This window comes from Canis lupus, chromosome 10 (assembly GCF_011100685.1).
Source record: "Canis lupus familiaris isolate Mischka breed German Shepherd chromosome 10, alternate assembly UU_Cfam_GSD_1.0, whole genome shotgun sequence".
Lineage (NCBI taxonomy): Eukaryota > Metazoa > Chordata > Mammalia > Carnivora > Canidae > Canis > Canis lupus.
Window position 1 is genome coordinate 1156332 of NC_049231.1, and position 18723 is coordinate 1175054.

General features: G+C 42.1%; 1 protein-coding gene across 12 annotated transcripts in view; it reads left to right on the forward strand.

Annotated features, from left to right (window-relative positions):
- Positions 1–18723, forward strand: part of RBMS2 (RNA binding motif single stranded interacting protein 2) — a 91913-nt gene that overhangs the window by 65257 nt on the left and 7933 nt on the right. For all 12 annotated transcript variants that reach the window (XM_038549701.1, XM_038549710.1, XM_038549708.1 and 9 more), the window contains 8 exons: positions 850–1016; positions 5636–5694; positions 6489–6580; positions 8186–8343; positions 15493–15572; positions 15700–15809; positions 16136–16182; positions 16812–16905. In XM_038549701.1, coding sequence (XP_038405629.1) covers positions 850–1016; positions 5636–5694; positions 6489–6580; positions 8186–8343; positions 15493–15572; positions 15700–15809; positions 16136–16182; positions 16812–16905 — 807 coding nt within the window. The remainder of the gene's footprint in view (positions 1–849; positions 1017–5635; positions 5695–6488; positions 6581–8185; positions 8344–15492; positions 15573–15699; positions 15810–16135; positions 16183–16811; positions 16906–18723) is intronic.

The following is an 18723-nucleotide window of genomic DNA, read 5'->3' on the forward strand; positions in this document are numbered from 1 at the left end:
CTATTCTACAGTTTTTTTGAATCATATGTAAAATTTATTTATAGTTTTAAAGTTTTATTTCATCTTCATAATTTTTATTTTTTTAAATATTTTATTTATTTATTTATCTATGAGAGACACAGAGAGAGAGGCAGAGACATAGGCAGAGGGAGAAGCAGGCTCCATGCAGGAATCCCGATGCAGGACTTGATCCTAGGACTCTGGGACCACGCCCCGAGCCAAAGGCAGACGCTCAACCACTGAGCCACCCAGGTGTCCCTCATCTTCATAATTTTCTTTTTTTTTTTTTTAAAGATTTTATTTATTTATTCATGATAGTCACAGAGAGAGAGAGAGAGAGAGAGAGGCAGAGACACAGGCAGAGGGAGAAGCAGGCTCCATGCACCAGGAGCCCGATGTGGGATTCGATCCCGGGTCTCCAGGATCGCGCCCTGGGCCAAAGGCAGGCGCCAAACCGCTGCGCCACCCAGGGATCCCTCTTCATAATTTTCAAATAGAACCTAGATATTGTCAGTCTTGTCTCATTATATTAACTTAAGAGGCATACATTGTGTTCTCCAGTATCAGTCTGATAAAAACATTCTACTATAACAAAGTATTTTTTTTTCAAAACCTTAAACAAGCCTATTTTGGCCTCTCATTATTCATGAAAGATAGGTAAGACAGTTACGTATTTTCTTATTCTATGACAGAGAGGAATTCCTTAGTTTTGGTGTTGTTTTTACTCTCTATTGAGTTAATTGCTGTTAAAGTTTGGAATCATTCTTTCCATGGAGCCAGGTTCTTCCTCACTCTCCAATATCTAGATGTATAATCTTCTGACCTTCTGTTCCTCATGTCTTTCTGCAGCCATATGTGTCATTGTCTCAGCAGATGGCACCACCTAGTCCAAGCAGCAGTACCCCAAACAGCAGCAGTGGGAGCAATGGAAATGACCAGTTGAGCAAAACCAACCTCTATATTCGGGGATTGCAACCAGGCACTACTGACCAGGACCTTGTCAAATTGTGCCAGTCGTAAGTTGGGGAACATGTGAGGAGGCTTGAGAGACAATACAGATTCAGTGATACTGGCTTCTTGTCAGATACTCTTGTCCTGAAATGCAGTATTATTTGTCACAAGGTTTCCTAGCAGTCCCTCTTAAGGAAATTCTACCTGCTTCTAATGTATAAAACCTTTGTGTGCTTCTTTTTTTTTTTTAAAGATTTATTTTTATTTATTTATGATAGACATAGAGAGAGAGAGAGAGGCAGAGACACAGGCAAAGGGAGAAGCAGGCTCCATGCCAGGAGCCCGACTCGGGACTCGGGACTCGATCCCGGGACTCCAGGATCGTGCCCTGGGCCAAAGGCAGGGGCGAAACCGCTGAGCCACCCAGGGATTCCTCCCCTTTGTGTGTTTCTCTGAGGAAAGTCAGGATGGGCTGGCCTTTGAAGCTGAGTATGTGACTATTTCCATTGTGCTCCCAGAACTGATGGTCTTTGTGGAAAGATTCCTGTCCTTACACCTCATATAGAAATGCTTAATGTCTCTAAAGATATTGATTAGAAGGCAGTGAGAGTTGGCAGTAGGGGTAGAAGAAGGTAGAACTAGACAATTGCATTGTACACTTAGGAGCTTTTCTACTGATAGAGATAATCCCAGTGAACTAGAGGAGCTCTCAAATTAGTGGATAAAGGAGAAGGTGGAGAAAAGGGCTGTTGCTTTGCATCTACCCCTTACATACCTTTTGGGGTTCTTCACAGTATATTTGAGTCACGAGGTAAAGATAACTACCATGGAATTAGCCCAGTTGGGAATGCTGGAAAAATTGCAAGGATCCAAAGATGCCAGCTCAGTTCCATTTGGCAGAAAAATATGTGTTTCAAATGATATATTTGAGGGAATGCTTAGAGGAAGAAATCTGGGGGATGAGGAGGGGAAAACTGAGTTTGGGTAAGTGAATGGTGGAAAGAAATAGAAATAGGAACCTTAGACTGTGTAATAGCCATCTTTTAAAACTTTTTATTTATATATAACATAGAAAAGTGCACAAATCCTAAGTGTATATACAACAGTGACTTCACAAGGTGAACATACCCTTGTAACATAGAACATCACCAACTCTTCAGAAGCCCGCCTCTCAGTTTCTGTCCCCCCTACCCCCAATGATATCTAAATAATTGATTGCTGTGGTTTGTTTGAACTTCATATAAATATAATGATATAGTGGAATGCCCTTTTATGTCTGGCTTCTTTTGCTCAGTGTTATTTGTGAGATTCATCTACATTGTTCCATGTAGCAAAACTTTGTTTCTTCTTATTGCGTTATGGAATTCCATTATAGGAATATACCATAGTTCATTTACTCATTCTATTGTTGCTGGACATTTTGAGTTGTTTCTAGTTTGTGACTATTATGAATATGAATAGTACTGCCATGAACTTGTACATGTTGGTGCATATGTGTACACATTTATGTTGGCAATATAAATTGATGAGTCATAGGATATACATGTGTTCAGCTTTTGTAGATAACACTAAGTAATTTTTGAAGTGGTTAAACTAATTCAAACTCCCACAGCAGTGTATGTAAATTCTAGCTGTTCCAAATCTTGGAAAAGCAGAACATTCTGCCCCCAAAATGTAGTTGTAGGAGTCATCAGAGATATTTTATAAGTCCCTTACTCTTTTGAGGTTTGGTCCATGCAAATCATACAGGTTTTTGCTAATACTGCACTGTACAAACTCAATCTCTAAAGGCTAGGCATATGGGTAAAACTGGTTTCTTTACCTCAGCTCACCTTGCTAGAAAACTATTTAAATGGAAGTGAGGGGACTTAGTCTAGAACTAGTAATTTTTGAGGGAAATGGGAATCGGCAGAAATATTGGTGTGTGAGAGAAAAGACTATCATATCAGTCTGGTTTGTTGATTTCTGCACCATGTATTTCTAGTACTAACTATAATGTGCTACATAAATCCTCTCATTCTGCAAGACCACAAGACAAAAACTCAGGTCTACTTCACCATACTTTTAGGCTTTCATTTTGCTCTTCCTAACAGTTGCCTTACCTTTGACTATGTCTGAAGGGATGAGAATAGTTAGGGTCATCATATAGGATGGAACTAAGGAGCTCAATAGGGGATATGGAGAAGTAGAAATGAAGCAGGGAAAGAATAGGTGCTAGATGAATTATGACAAAAAGGAGGCAGAAAAGAGCAGGTGGCTGAAACCCTTTTGGATGCTGCGAGCTAAACCTTTCTAGGAAGCATGTTTACCGTGCACAGAGGGACTTCCTGGTTTTGTCCCAGTTGTCTCTCTGGGATGTAGGGGAAGTGAATGTTGCTGGATCCTAAACCCTGCTGGGCAGACAGGAGAGACAAGAGTCTGGGATAGGAACCCCTGGCTCTCCTGGAGAGGCTCGGTCCTCTGTGGAAGAAGCAGCAGCACCCTAGCTATTGTCAGCTGTAGTAGAAACTCTGGGCTCTTATCTCAACCTGCTCAGACCACAGCAAACTCCACCCTGAGGCCTTGATAGGGATAGCAGCATGTATGTCCTCTAGCCAGGCTCATGCATCCCTTCCTTTGCCTTAATTTGAAAAGAATCCAAATATGTAGCCCTAAAGGGCTAGGCTCTCCACATTCATCCCCACCCCCATTTTAATGTGTTCTTTTCCCAGCCTCCAGGGCATTGCTTGGCTTATTCTGTCTAATTCAGTGGGTGACAGAAGCCCAACCAAAAAAGTCAGTGAGAGGCTCCCAAGGAATAAAAAATATATCAATCATCATATAATCTTTAGGGATGAGAGGGGAAATTAAAAAAACAAACAAAACCATCACTTGTTTAGGGTATTGGTCTCGTATTCAGTCCTTGCCAACTGTTTTCAGTTAAATCCTATGCTTCTGATTCTTTAATTTTCACCTTCCTAGAGTGGAACTTAAAGACTTCTTTCTAGTGGAACAATTGTAATATAGTCCTGACCTGTGATACTGCACTGCTCAAGTTTGGGGAACTCCAGATGACTTTGCTGCCAAAGTATAGTTTTCAAAAAGTTGAAAAACATGACTCATACAAATATAGGTAAACACATGCTCAAGATTTATTTCATTCATTAATAAGGGAACCAATAAGATGATAAAATGGATTCAAAGAGCATTTGAGGGACTGAATATTTATAGGTACTAAAGAAAGAATGTTGGAATAAGATTTATAGGTTATATACAAAATTGGTTCATATCCTACAGGACAGTATAAAACAGTAACCTTTGGGATTCTCTCTTTTCAGCTCAGGTCATGGTCTTGGGGTGGTGGGAATCAAGCCCCATGTCAGGCTCTGTGCTCACCATGGAGTCTGCGTGTCCCTCTTCCTCTGCTTCATCACCACCCCCCAAAATAAATAAATAAAATATTTTTTAAAAATTAAAAAAAGAAATTATTTGTATTTCTACTGGACAAAATATACAAGTTAATATATATCTTCACAAGGTCTGGACCCTAGTAGTAAGTAGTAAGTCAAAGAAATACCCCCCTAGGGGATCCCTGGGTGGCTCAGTGGTTTGGCGCTGCCTTCGGCCCAGGGCCTGATCCTGGAGACCCGGGATCGAGTCCCACATTGGGTTTCCTGCATGGAGCCTGCTTCTCCCTCTGCCTCTGTCTCTGCCTCTCTCCCTGTCTCTCATGAATAAATAAATAAGATCTTAAAAAAAAATACCCCCCTAGATAACGAGATATATTTCAAATGGGCCTTGTAGACAGTGTTCCAGAATGACATTGAAAGGATATTTTCAGTCCTCATTTTGTCTTACTGTTAAGTTTTGGGAAATTGTCCTTATACTGTTGCTGTGGCCTTATACCTACTCACCTCCCTAACATACTCAAGTCTTGACAGTGAGAAATAGAAATCTTAGAATAAAGTAAACCAGGAGAGAGAACCGTTTTCACTAAAGTTAAGGTTCCTTGAATATAATAACAAAAATGACAGCAGTTAAGAACTTTCAAGTGTTTGCCATGTAGTAGACATTAGTGCTTTGTATCCATGATTTCATATCGTATTCCCAACAACCCTGTTTCTGCAGATAATGAAACTGAGGCCTGAGAAAGTTAAATGACTTGTCCACGATGACAGCTCCACAGTGCCAGAGCCAGGGTTTGAACAAAAACAGTTTGGTTCAGGTTAACCTTTACTCAGGGGTGGAGAGCAGGGTATCAGAAAAGACAGGTGTCTATGATTTTTCATTGGAGGAATGGTGTTTTTCCAAAAGAAAATAAGTAATTATTAAGGATTATATTTAGTCTCCAGGGAATTCCAGCCAATGCTCTGCCTGTACAGATTCTGTTATGTGGACATCACCAGGCTTCTTTCCCAGAAGATAGTAGTCTCTTTCCAACTAATACCTGAGTCTTAGTTGGGGAAGAAGAGAGAAATGTGTTGATATTATAAGGACTACAGTTACCTTATTTCTTGTAGGCACCTTTGGAGAATAGGTGTATATGATAAGCATGACATTTTAAATTCATTTTTTCTTGTTTTTATTAAGGTTTGAGTGGGAACAGTTGTGAAGAAGGGGCATGGATTCATCCAGATGTCTCAGTCCCTGACCTGTTCCAAATACCTGCCCCAACATTATCACTTTGCATTTTATTTTCCCTTAGATATGGCAAGATTGTCTCCACTAAGGCCATACTGGACAAGAGCACAAACAAATGCAAAGGTGAGAGTACCCAGTGACGAGGAGTCTCTGTAAGGTTTTCAGGCTTAAAAGACTAGTAGATAGTTAGATTGTTTGGTGACCAGATAGCTAGAGCTGAAAATGCTCTTTTGAGGACCCAAGGCTAGAAGCCTTCACAGAGTGCCTGTGAGTCCCTTGTGCTTATTTTGGACTTCATGTTTCATGAAGATTCCCCAGATTGGTTGGTAGGTTTGAGTAGGTAAGATTATTTCTACTTAGTAAACCGTTAGAAATGCCTTGTTGTGGTGATAGTGGTGGGATGACTTAGTATTATCTTGTAAGGATGAATAACTTTGTTTAGGTTTTGAGCAGCTCTAAGTGGGGATGGAAGAGAGGAAGGAACAGGAAGGACTATCTGTTGGGGTGGATCAGGATTCTTGCAGGTGCCTGGCTATCTGCAGTGGAGAGGCTGTATTCCCTACATTCCTAGCATTCTTGGGATTTGGCTAGAAAGCAGGAAAGAATTCTGTTAGGGGTGGGGGCTGTGGATTATTACAAGAACCTCGTTTCTGAAACCTTAGATTTCTTAAGGGGGGAGGGGAAAGGCAACACCACAAGGACTTCATCGGCCTTGGCGGCCTTAGCTGTAAAACTGACCAAATATCATGGGATTTGACAAGTACATGGATGACCACATGAAACGTCTTAATTTCTCTTTCTCCCTACTACTTTTATTACATGGATCATAATTCTTCCTCTGTCTCCTGAAAACTCTTCTTCTTCTTCCTACCTCCCTTACACCCTCGCCTCCTAGTGATGCTGTTTCCCTGTTCTAGGCTATGGCTTTGTGGACTTTGACAGTCCTTCAGCAGCACAGAAAGCTGTGACAGCACTGAAAGCCAGTGGTGTACAGGCACAGATGGCAAAGGTAAGGGCGCTTGCTGTCCCATGTCTGTTCCTCAGAGGGGTTGTGCTTAGCACCAGAGCTTGAGTTCTAAGGCCTCCAGAGGGTTTAAAGCCATGAATTTGATGGGTGAGGGCTATCTGAAGTATTTTTTTTACTATGTCTGGCCAAAGATGGGCTGGGCCAGGGTCCCAGTACCCCTTGGCTGCCAGAGGAAGATGTTCTTCAAAATCTGTGGCAGGTTAGATCTGGAGACTCTGTTCCTCTCATCAAATATTATAATCAGATAAGAGGGTCAAGAGGCTTCCCTTTCTCTTGCTGTTTCCCCATTTCCACCCTGGCCCCACTTGCCTACCAGACATCTTGTAGTAGTTTTGCAACATTCTCTGAAGAAGCCAGTTGCCCAACTCAGAAGTTAAGAACAGTGCTTTTCTCTCTGGGTGCAGGTGGGGTGGGGGGAGGGAGATAGGGGTAGGAGAGTTGTTAGGAGTTGGGGAGAGGGAAGCCAAAGCAAGGAAGGAAACTGTCCTTCCTTGTTGAATCTCCCTGGAGCTTTTATCTTAATCCAAACTATTAGAAAACCAGAGGTTTTTCTCTCCCTTTTTTGAGGTGGGATTGCTCCCTTGCCTTTCTGAAGTCATTGTGAATACTCTATAGAGCTGATGAGGCAGGCCTACCTGGCACCTCTTACTGTGTGGTTAAAGAATTAAAAGTCCTGAAGGGAAAGGCAGAAGAGGGGTTGGAGTTTGCTGGTGACCCACTGTCTAGGGCAGTGACTACTTAAATTCTTAACAATACAGCTATGGGAAGTTCTTGCCATTTTGTATATTCTACTCCCTGGAGGGGCTCTTCCGAAACCTCTTCTTTCTGGAGAAAAGCCCTCTCACAGTGGAGTTCAGGAGCTTTCAGAGTTCCTATGAGACTAGAGCTCTCCGGGCTGCAAGCTGACCCAGTAAGCTATACATTTATTCATGAGTGACACAGAGAGAGAGAAGAGAGGCAGAGACATAGGCAGAGGGAGAAGCAGGCTCCATGCAGGGAGCCTGACATGGGACTCAAGGATCACGCCCTGGGCCAAAGGCAGCACATTACCTTCCCTTTCCCCTTCTCCCTCTTCCTGCTCTCTCTCCACTGGGGAGTGAACAGGCATTCCTACTTAGAGGATTCTGCTCTGGCCGGAAGAGGAAGGAGGGAGGATTACTTAAAACAGTCCAGCAGGGGAGCAGTGCAGTCCGAGAGAATCCATCCCCTGGAGTAGGCTGTTGGCAGGGAGTGCTGCCCTGCCTGGTTCTTAAAGAGACAGCCAAAACTTCATCAGTGACTTGTATTATGGGCTTCTAAAGTACTAGAAATATTAAATCTGCTTTCTTCTTCTTTTTTTTTTGGCCTGGACTCAACATCCAATCCATGGCAGTGAGACTAAGTGTTATAAACAGTTAAGATTCCTTTGGTTTGGTTTATGTGGCCCCCTTCCTACTATGTCTTTTCAGAGATGTAATTTTTTTTTTTTTCAGAGATGTAATTTTTGATGAGGGCTGAGGGTTGTAGAGGGATAAGAGATGTGAGTTTCAAAAAAAAAAAAAAAAAAAAGAGAGATGTGAGTTTCATTTCCTCCCTTTTTTTCCATAGCAACAGGAGCAGGACCCCACAAATTTATACATATCAAACCTTCCTCTGTCAATGGATGAGCAAGAACTAGAGGGGATGCTGAAGCCTTTTGGCCAAGTTATCTCCACTCGAATCCTCCGAGACACCAGTGGGACCAGCAGAGGGGTTGGCTTTGCAAGGTGAGAGATGCCAGAGTGGGAAATGAGATTAATGAAGAATGTCACTTGGAAGGTCACCAAAAAAATCTGTCCCCTCTTCCTCAAGGGACCAAAGTGTTGGCCTAAATAACTTGATAGTGAATCAGAAATTCGTTTAACTATAGGTCACAATACTTAAAGACCGATTTGCCCCCAAATCTTTATCCTTTCCCCACTATTTCTTGCTATGCTAGCATTTGTTCCTTTGAAACAGACCCAAACAGAATAAAATAATTCTGATCTTTTTTATAGATAAGGAAACCAAAGCCCCCACTGTGAGGTGATATGCCCAAGGTCCCCCAGTAATGGATGGTAGAACAGAGCCCTAATCCTTCTGCCTTCAAGATCAGTGGGATGGGGATGCCCGGGTGGCTCAGTGGTTTAGTGCTGCCTTTGGCCCAGGGTGTGGTCCTGAAGTCCCGGGATCGAGTCCCACATTGGGTTTCCTGCAGGGAGCCTCTTCTCCCTCTGCCTGTGTCTTGGCCTCTCTCTCTCTCTCTCTCTCTCTCTCTCTCTCTCTCTCGGTGTCTCTCATGAATAAATATATAAAAGTCTTAAAAAAAAAAGATCAGTGGGATGAAGTAGAAGATTTGGTCTTCCTTTTCAGTTCTGTTGAGAGACTTAGATTCTGGAACCAACTCTGCCACTGAGTGCCTCTGTGATACCAGACCTTTCTGTGAGCCTTGGTTTATTCTGTGAAGTGGAGAGTGATTTTTTTTTTTTTAAGATTTTATTTATTTATTCATGAGTGACACAGAGAGAAGAGAGGCAGAGACATAGGCAGAGGGAGAAGCAGGCTCCATGCAGGGAGCCTGACATGGGACTCGAGGATCACGCCCTGGGCCAAAGGCAGGCACCAAACCACTGAACCATCCAGGGATCCCCTGGAGAGTGATTTAGATGAGTGATTTTCTTCAGGTGTCCCTAGAACTTCAGAGTTCTCCAGGGCGCCCTCTTCTGAGCTGAGGTGTCATTGTAGGGCTTTGGCCTCCCCAACCCACTGAAAAAATGGTTCTGCTTTTATTTTAAGATTTTGTGTGAGGAAAAAAAAAAAAAAAAGATTTTGTGTGAGGGACACCTGGGTGGCTCAGTGGTTGAGTGTGTCTGCCTTTGGCTCAGGGCGTGATCCTGGTCTGGAGATCAAGTCCCACATCAGGCTCCCTGCGAGGAACCTGCTTCTCCCTCTGTCTATGTCTCTGACTCTCTCTCTCAGTGTCTCTAATGAATGTAAAAAAAAAAAAAAAATGAGATTCTGTTGCTTTTTTTTGCACGTTTGAAAACTATTGGAATAAATGATCTAAAGATCCCATTTTGTTTTATGATATCTTGTCTGGTCCAGGAACACTCTTATTCTGAAGTGTTTCAGATCCTGGGAACAAGGTATAGGGCCTCTTCCCTAGCTAACTCAATCATGGTAGTACCACCTGCTGGCAATCCCAAGTATAACTAAAAGAGTTCCTAGGCTTGTGGTCCCACACTTACTTACTTACTTACTTACTTACTTACTTACTTACTTATTTATTTATTTATTTATTTATTTATTTATTTATTTATTTATTTATTCATGAGAGACACATACACACACACAGAGAGGCAGAGACACAGGCAGAGGGAGAAGCAGGCTCCATGCAGGGAGCCTGATGTGGGACTCAATCCCGGGTCTCCAGGATCACGCCCTGTGCTGAAGGCAGCGCTAAACCGCCGAGCCACCTGGGCTGCCCCCACACTCTTTTTTGAATTTAAATTCAATTAATTAGAACGCCTAGGTGGCTCAGTGGCTGAGTTTCTGCCTTTGGCTCAGGCGTGATCCCAGAATCCCAGAATTGAGTTCGGCATCAGGCTCCCTGCATGGAGCCTGCTTCTCCCTCTGCCTGTGTGTCTCAGCCTCTCTGTGTCTCTCATGAATAAATAAATAAAATCTTTTTAAAAAAATAAATAAATTCCATTTATTAACATATACTGTATTATTAGTTTCAGGGGTAGAATTTAGTGATTCATCAGTAGCATATAACACCCAGTGCATATTATATATTATTTGCCCTCCTTAATACCCATCACCTGGTTACCCCATCCCCCTACCCACCCCCTTCTAGCAACCCTATTTGTTCTCTATAGTTCAGAGTCTCTTATGTTTTGTCCCCCTCTCTAATATCGTCTTATTTTATTTTCCCTTCCTTCTTCTATGATCCTCTGTTTTGTTTCTTAAATTTCACATATGAGTGGAAATCATGATAATTGTCTTTCTCTGATTGACTTATTTTGCTTAGCATAATATCCTGTAGTCCCATCCACATGGTTACAAATGGTTAAGTTTCATTTTTTTGAATGCTGAGTAGTATTCCATTGGTTATGCTTACGACATCCTCTTTATTCATTCATCTGTCGATGGACATCTGGGCTTTTTCCATAGATTGGCTGTTGTGGACATTGCTGCTCTAAACACTGGGGTGCAGATGCCACTTCGGATCACTGTGTTTGGCTCCCACACTAAGCAAAGGTTCTCGACCCTTTTCAGTTCATGGCACTAACTTAAGTTATGTCAATATATTTTTGCTCTAGACCAAAAGAAATACTTAAGAGGCACCTGGCTGGCTCAGTCAGTAGAGCATGTGACTCTTGATCCCTGGGGTTGTGAGTTTGAGTCCCATACTGGGAGTAGAGTATACCTTTAAAAAAAAAAAACAAAAAACAAGGGGATCCCTGGGTGGCTCAGCAGTTTAGTGCCTGCATTTGGCCCAGGGCATGATCCTGGAGTCCTGGGATCGAGTCCCAAGTCGGGCTCCCAGCATGGAGCCTGCTTCTCCCTCTGCCTCTCTCTCTCTCTCTCTCTATGTCTATCATGAATAAATAAATACAATCTTTAAAAAAAAATAAGAGGGGCACCTGAGTCAAGAGTCTGATTCTTTTTTTTTTTTTTTAATTTTTATTTATTTATGATAGTCACAGAGAGAGAAAGAGAGAGGCAGAGACATAGGCAGAGGGAGAAGCAGGCTCCATGCACCGGAAGCCCGATGTGGGATTCGATCCCGGGTCTCCAGGATCACGCCCTGGGCCAAAGGCAGGCGCCAAACCGCTGCGCCACCCAGGGATCCCAAGAGTCTGATTCTTGATTTTGGCTCGGGTCATGATCTCAGGGTTGTAAAATCCAGCTCCGTGTCGGGCTCTGTGTTCATCATAGAATCTACTTGTGCCTCTCCCTCTGCTCCTCTCCCCTCTCGCTTGCTCACTTGCACTCGCTTATGCTCTAAGTAAATAAGTGAATAAAATCTTTAAAAAAGAGAAAAAGATTTTTATTCCATTCTTAAGTAACTATACTTACTAATGGGATGTGCATCTGTTGAACACTGCATAACTTCTCAAACCTTGGAATCAGATTGGGTAGTTACACCCTCATTTCTTGTTACATTTTGGTTTCCTTACGGTATTTGCTTTTGTCACAGCAACTGTGGAAAAACCAGCTTTACAAAAAATGTTATCAAAAGGACTGTAGGGTGGTCTGATGTTGAAATGGTAAGCTGTTCAGAGTTGATAGTCTGCATGGTATTCAATAGATGTTACTGTATTTTCTTCAGAATGTTAGAAAAATCCCTTGTATCTGCCCCTGTGAGCTTACCACAGTGGCACAGGGTGCCTCAGAGCCCAGTTTGGAAACTGGCTTTGAAGACTTGAAAACCTGTGAAATCTCTTGCATGTTCCTAAAATGCTACCTATATATTTTCTTATACATGTAGATCCTGCAAAGTAGAATTTTCAACAATTACAAATAATGACTTTTTAAATAAAACTGTCATGTTGTTTATAAGTGTATCCAAATAGATCGAAATATCCTAGCAATTTGATACACAAAACTATCCGTTTAAAAATACTTAAGGCGGGGGATCCCTGGGTGGCTCAGCGGTTGACGCCTGTCTTCGGCCCAGGCCGTGACCCTGGAGTCCTGGAATTGAGTCCCACATCCGGCTCCCTGTATGGAGCCTGCTTCTCCCTCTGCCTGTCTCACTGCCTCCGTGTGTGTGTGTGTGTCTCTCATGAATAAATAAATAAAATCTTAAAAAAAAAAAATCCATTTATCTAAAAAAAAAAAAAAAAAAACTTAAGGCAGGGCACCTGGGTGGCTCAGTGGGCCAAGCATCTGACTCTTGATATCAGGGTCATGAGTTCAAGCCCCATGTATTTTATTATTAAAAAAAAATACTTAGGATATTTCTTTTTAATAGACATAACTCATATCATTTTTATTATAGTATTCCTTTTTTTAAAAGATTTTATTTATTCATGAGAGACACAGAGAGAGAGGCCGAGACACAGGCAGAGGGAGAAGTAGGCTCCCTGCAGGGAACCCAATGTGGGACTCCATCCTGGGACTCCAGGGTCATGGCCTGGGCCGAAGACAGGCGCTCAACCGCTGAGCCACCGTCCTGTATAGTATTCCTTTTTTGCTCCTGATCTTGTATATTCGTTCCATTTCCTTACAGAATTATATTCGAGCATAAAATATTTTTATAGCTGAAAGTCTTTTTATGGATCATTGTTTCATACTTATCTGCAACAAAAATATGTATATACAGTAAATGAGACATTTTACCTCTGGTTACAGGACTGTACAGTAAATGTTATGGAAAAGCTTACTCCTATGACATAGATAAGTTTTACTTTGGGGATCCCTGGGTGGCGCAGCGGTTTGGCGCCTGCCTTTGGCCCAGGGCGCGATCCTGGAGACCCAGGATCGAATCCCACATCAGGCTCCCGGTGCATGGAGCCTGCTTCTCCCTCTGTCTGTGTCTCTGCCTCTCTCTCTCTCTGTAACTATCATAAATAAATAAAAATTAAAAAAAAAAATTTAAAAAAAAAATTAAAAAAAAAAAAAAGTTTTACTTTGTTTAGGCTTTTCTAATTAGGTCACGTAGACATCAATGACTATTGTTTATTGCTATAATATCAGTTCTGTTCTTGTTTTGTGTTTTCATGCTGAGAAACCTTATTCACATATATAAGTAAATGGGAATAGGAAGAGTTTTGCGAAAATGGGAATTCATTGAATTCCTCCTCAGTTATAAGCCAAGATCCAAGGTAATCAGTCTGTCAAAACTGATTTTTTTAATGTGTCAGTTAACCTGCTGTATCGTTCAGCTTGTTGGAAGAATTAAAAACATCTGACTCAAAAAAGACTTAAAAGTCAGGCATCATCGCCTCATGTTGAGTTTGGGGATAGGGCGAAGTAAGGGCAGAGCAGTGGCTGTGAGAGGGCTGAACTGTCAGTGAGCATGAGCTCTCCTCAGGCCTGCCAGTTTTAGAAAAGGGCTTATGAGGAAGCAAAGATTCTGTAGGCAGTTCTTTAAAACTCCCCATGCCTGCTCACGCTTTTGGAAGATTAAGGAGTAGAAGTAACCCAACTACAGACTTCTGCTCTGGGATACCTAGCTTGTGATACCTTTCCCTAAAAGGTTCCATTTAAGGCCTTTTTTTTTAGTGACCACCTTTATAGCACTGGCTCATATTTTTAGTTCTTGGCATAGACAATATACTGAGACTTAATTTAAATATGGAAAGAAAAAAATAAATATGGGAAGAGGGAGAGGTGCTTGAGTGGCTGAGTAGGTTTAGGTCTGGCTTCAGCTCAGGTCATGATCTTGGGGTCCTGGGATTGAGCCCTGTATCAGGTTCTCTGCTCAGTGGGAAGTCTGCATCTCTCTCTCTCCCCTTGTGGTTTCTGCTCTCTCTGTCTCTCCCTCTCTCAAATAAATAAATTTAAAATTTTAAATATAAATAAATAAGGGGAAAATACTGTACCTTGTGTCATATAGAGCCTTCTTTTTTTTTAATTTTTATCTATTTATGATAGTCACAGAGAGAGAGAGAGAGAGAGGCAGAGACATAGGCAGAGGGAGAAGCAGGCTCCATGCACCGGGAGCCCGACGTGGGATTCGATCCCGGGTCTCCAGGATCACGCCCTGGGCCAAAGGCAGGCGCTAAACCGCTGTGCCACCCAGGGATCCCCATATAGAGCCTTCTAATTTTTAGAACACATTAAATACATGATCTCATTTGATCTATAGTTAGATCAGGGTAGGGTATATAGGGTATATGGGTAGGGTAGGGTATATATAGGGTAGATGGATGTCACATCTAACAGAAATGAAGAATGGGTCCGGTGGGTTTTTGTGCAGGTCCTAACTCACAGAACTTGGGATAGTGACTTGGTACAGGAATCTAGATTTTCTGATTCCTTACTCAGTTGTCTTTCCCCAACAAGATAATTTTTTTTAAAGATTTTATTTATTTATTCCTGAGAGACACACAGAGAGAGGCAGAGACACAGGCAGAGGGAGAAGCAGGCTCCATGCAGGGAGCCCGATGTGGGACTCGATCCTGGGACTCCAAGATCACGCCCTCAGCCAGAAAGCAGCCGCTCAACCGCTGAGCCACCCAGGCGTCCCCCCAATAAGACACTTTAACTCTATAGTTTGCAACATTGTTTCTATCACTATAGACCATGAACTCTGTCTTACCACTCTTTCCTCCTATAGTTTCATGAAATCTTAATATTATCAGTAGCTAATTAGTACTTGATAATCAAAACCAGAAGCAAAAAAAAAAAACAAAAAACAAAACAAAACAAAAAAACAAACACTGGCAAGTTTTTAGCTTGTGTGGTTTTATTGGAGTGAAGGAACAATTTCCATTAGGAATTTTGTAGTAACAAATAACGGTGACATGGATCACCGGGCTAGCTCAGTGAGTAGAGTATGCAATTCTTGATCTCAGGGTTGTGAGTTCAAGCCCTACATTGGGCATAGAGCTTACTTAAAAAAAATCCTAGTGACAGCCACTATTTATTATATTCTTGTTTATGAACCAGACCTAATAGTAGGCCCACCCATCGATGTCTTCTTTGGAATATTCATAGCTTAATTTTTCCATTCAGGAGCCCTACAGGAGGCAGTTGAGGTAACTTTCATTAGAAGCTAGAGTTACCTCTTCAAGATACCTTGAATTTGTGTGGAGGAAACTGTTTATATAGTCACAACTTTTGGAGCATTTGTGGGCTGGGAACTTAGAGCTTTCTCTTTGAATGTAGGGGGAGCACAGATCCTGGAGAAGCTAGAGCCTAACCCCTCTTGTGCTCCTTAGGATGGAGTCCACAGAGAAGTGTGAAGCCATCATCACCCATTTTAATGGAAAATATATTAAGACACCTGCTGGAGTACCAGGTGAGGCATCTGGGAATCAGGCTGAGAGAACCATAGGTTGTTACTTCCAATGAAGATTCTGGACGTGTTTTGCATGACTGTGAGTGGACTAAGCGAGGTGGGATCTGTTTGCTTTCTTTCTTGGCAGCCCCATCTGATCCCTTGCTTTGCAAATTTGCTGATGGTGGTCCAAAGAAACGACAGAACCAAGGGAAATATGTGCAAAATGGACGGGCCTGGCCAAGGAATGGAGATATGGTAAGAGGACCTCTGAGGAGACAGGAGTACTGAGGACATTAGAGTGGAATGGAAAAATACCATGGCCCGATTTCTGTGAGTTGAAGTGGCAAGCTTGAGAGTTACAGTAAGTGAGAGATGGCTCACTGCCTAACATGATCTTCAGTGTGGGTATTTAGTGGGATTGTGCAGCCTGCACAACCAGAAAAACTCTGGAATAGCAGTAGTAGAACCTGTCCAGACTTCATTTTAATCTGTTGAATCAAATATATCCCAATCTTGACACTGGGCTTCCTTCTATTCTCCCCAAGGGCTCACAATATGAATACTATGTTCTTCCTTTATAGGGTGGTATGGCCTTGACCTATGACCCCACCACAGCTCTTCAGAATGGGTAAGGATGTTTTATAGAATTGGGCTACCTGAAAATGACAACAGCCTGCCCAGGCACTGGGATATTTCACCTTGATTTTTTTAAAATTTTTATTTATTTATGATAGTCACATACAGAGAGAGAGAGGCAGAGACACAGGCAGAGGGAGAAGCAGGCTCCATGCAGGGACCCCAACATGGGACTCGATCCCGGGTCTCCAGGATCGCGCCCTGGGCCAAAGGCAGGCGCTAAATCGCTGCGCCACCCAGGGATCCCCTCACCTTGATTTTTATTTTTTTATTTATTTATTTATTTTTTAAATCACTCTAATATATTCTATTACTTTATTTTTTTTAATTTTTATTTATTTATGATAGTCACAGAGAGAGAGAGAGAGAGAGAGAGAGAGAGGCAGAGACATAGGCAGAGGGAGAAGCAGGCTCCATGCACTGGGAGCCTGACGTGGGATTCGATCCTGGGTCTCCAGGATCGCGCCCTGGGCCAAAGGCAGGCGCTAAACCGCTGCGCCACCCAGGTATCCCCCCTCACCTTGATTTTTAAACAGCAGTTAGTAGTGCCTGTGTCTGTCCATGGGGGCCCTTACCTTGGGGCTTCCTGTAACTCCTTACTGATGAGGTTCCTTCCTCCAGGTTTTACCCGGCTCCTTATAACATCACCCCCAACAGGATGCTTGCTCAGTCTGCGCTCTCCCCATATCTTCCATCTCCTGTGTCTTCGTATCAGGTATGTTCATGCTGAAAAAAGGGTGTGGTGGTTTTCCCTATCACTGTGCTTTACAGGTAAAGGAATGTAAGGCTGGAAACTACTTATTTTTTAGTTTTTCCTTTATACTTATTGCCCACGAATAATTTTACATGAAAGCATAACATGTGATCACATTACATATATATGGGCTGTTGTGGTAGCATCTTCTTACTCTCTGTCCACCACCCCAAAGTAAATCTATATTATATTTTAAATTTCCTATTATTCCATATGTTTCAGAAAATTCTATATTTTTCTTTATGTGCATATACACATATTTATACGGGTTTAGAAGTTGTTTATTTTACAAAAATCTGTCCAAATTAAATATATTTTGTACGCTCCACTCTCCCACTTAACAATGTCTTAAACTAGTGATTCTCAAAGTTTGGTGCCTGGACCAGCAGTATCACCTGGGAATTTCAAAAAAACATAAATTCTTGGATTCCACTCCAAATTTGCTGAATTAGAAACTCGGCAGATGGGTCCCAGCAATCTGTTTTTTTGTAGTCACCATCTGCCATCATACAGAGTTACTACAGTATTATTGACTGTATTCCCTGTGCTATACCTTCCATCCCTGTGACTTACTTATCTTCCACCTGCTAGTCTGTATCTCTTAATCCCCTCTCCCTGTTTCATCCATCTTGTGCCCCCACCACCCCACCAGCAAGCTGAGTTTTTTAACATGCCCTCCAGGTGATTCTGATGTAGCTCATGTTGAGATTTTTTTTCTTTAATTTTTTTTTTTAAGATTTTATTTATTTGACAGAGAGAGCATGTGTGCACAAGCAGGGGGAATACCAGAGGCAGAGTGAGAAGCAGGCTCTCTGCCTAGCAGGGAGCCCAATGCAGGGCTGGATTCCAGGACCCCGGGATCATGACCTGAGCTGAAGGCAGCTGCTTAACCGACTAAGCCACCCAGGCACCCTTTAATTATTTTTTTTTTAATTTTTTTTTTTCATTTATTTATGATAGTCACAGAGAGAGAGAGAGAGAGAGAGAGAGGCAGAGACATAGGCAGAGGGAGAAGCAGGCTCCATGCACCGGGAGCCTGACGTGGGACTCGATCCCGGGTCTCCAGGATCGCGCCCTGGGCCAAAGGCAGGCGCTAAACTGCTGCGCCACCCAGGGATCCCAATTATTTCATTTTTAAAGAGTTGCATTATATTTCATGATGCAGGTTGACTAGAATTCTTCATCTCTACCTCAGTGAAGGGGATTCACTTGGATTTCAGGGAGTTTTGGTACAAATAATACTTCCATCCATATATTATTCAGCCTAGTAGTCCCACCCCTTGGACTCTAGCTCCCAGCTCAGTAAAACCACTCATATGTAAAGATCTTTATGCCTACATCCTTAAATATAAGTATTGTTATTTCTGGGGGCTAGAGTCCAAGGAGTGGGATTGCTAGGTTGACTAATATATGGACTTTCAGTTTTACAGATGTTGCCAGATTGCTTTCCACAAAGGCTGTGTCACTTCACATTTCTACTAGCAATGTATGAGAGTGGTCATTTCCCTCCAGCCATAAGTGACATGATGGTCTTTTTAGGTTTTTCTTACCTTGATAGTTATGAAGTACATTGTTACTTTACTTTTTTTTATTTTTATTTTTTTAGTCATTGTTACTTTAATTTGCACTTCCCTGACTATAGCTGAGTTTAAGCATATCTTTTTATGTTTGTCATAGCTTGATTTGTTCTTCTCTGATTGCTCTCCATATGCTTGGCCTATTTTTCTGTTTGGTTATTCTTTTCCCATCAACTTATAAAAAAGCATTTGTATATTGTTA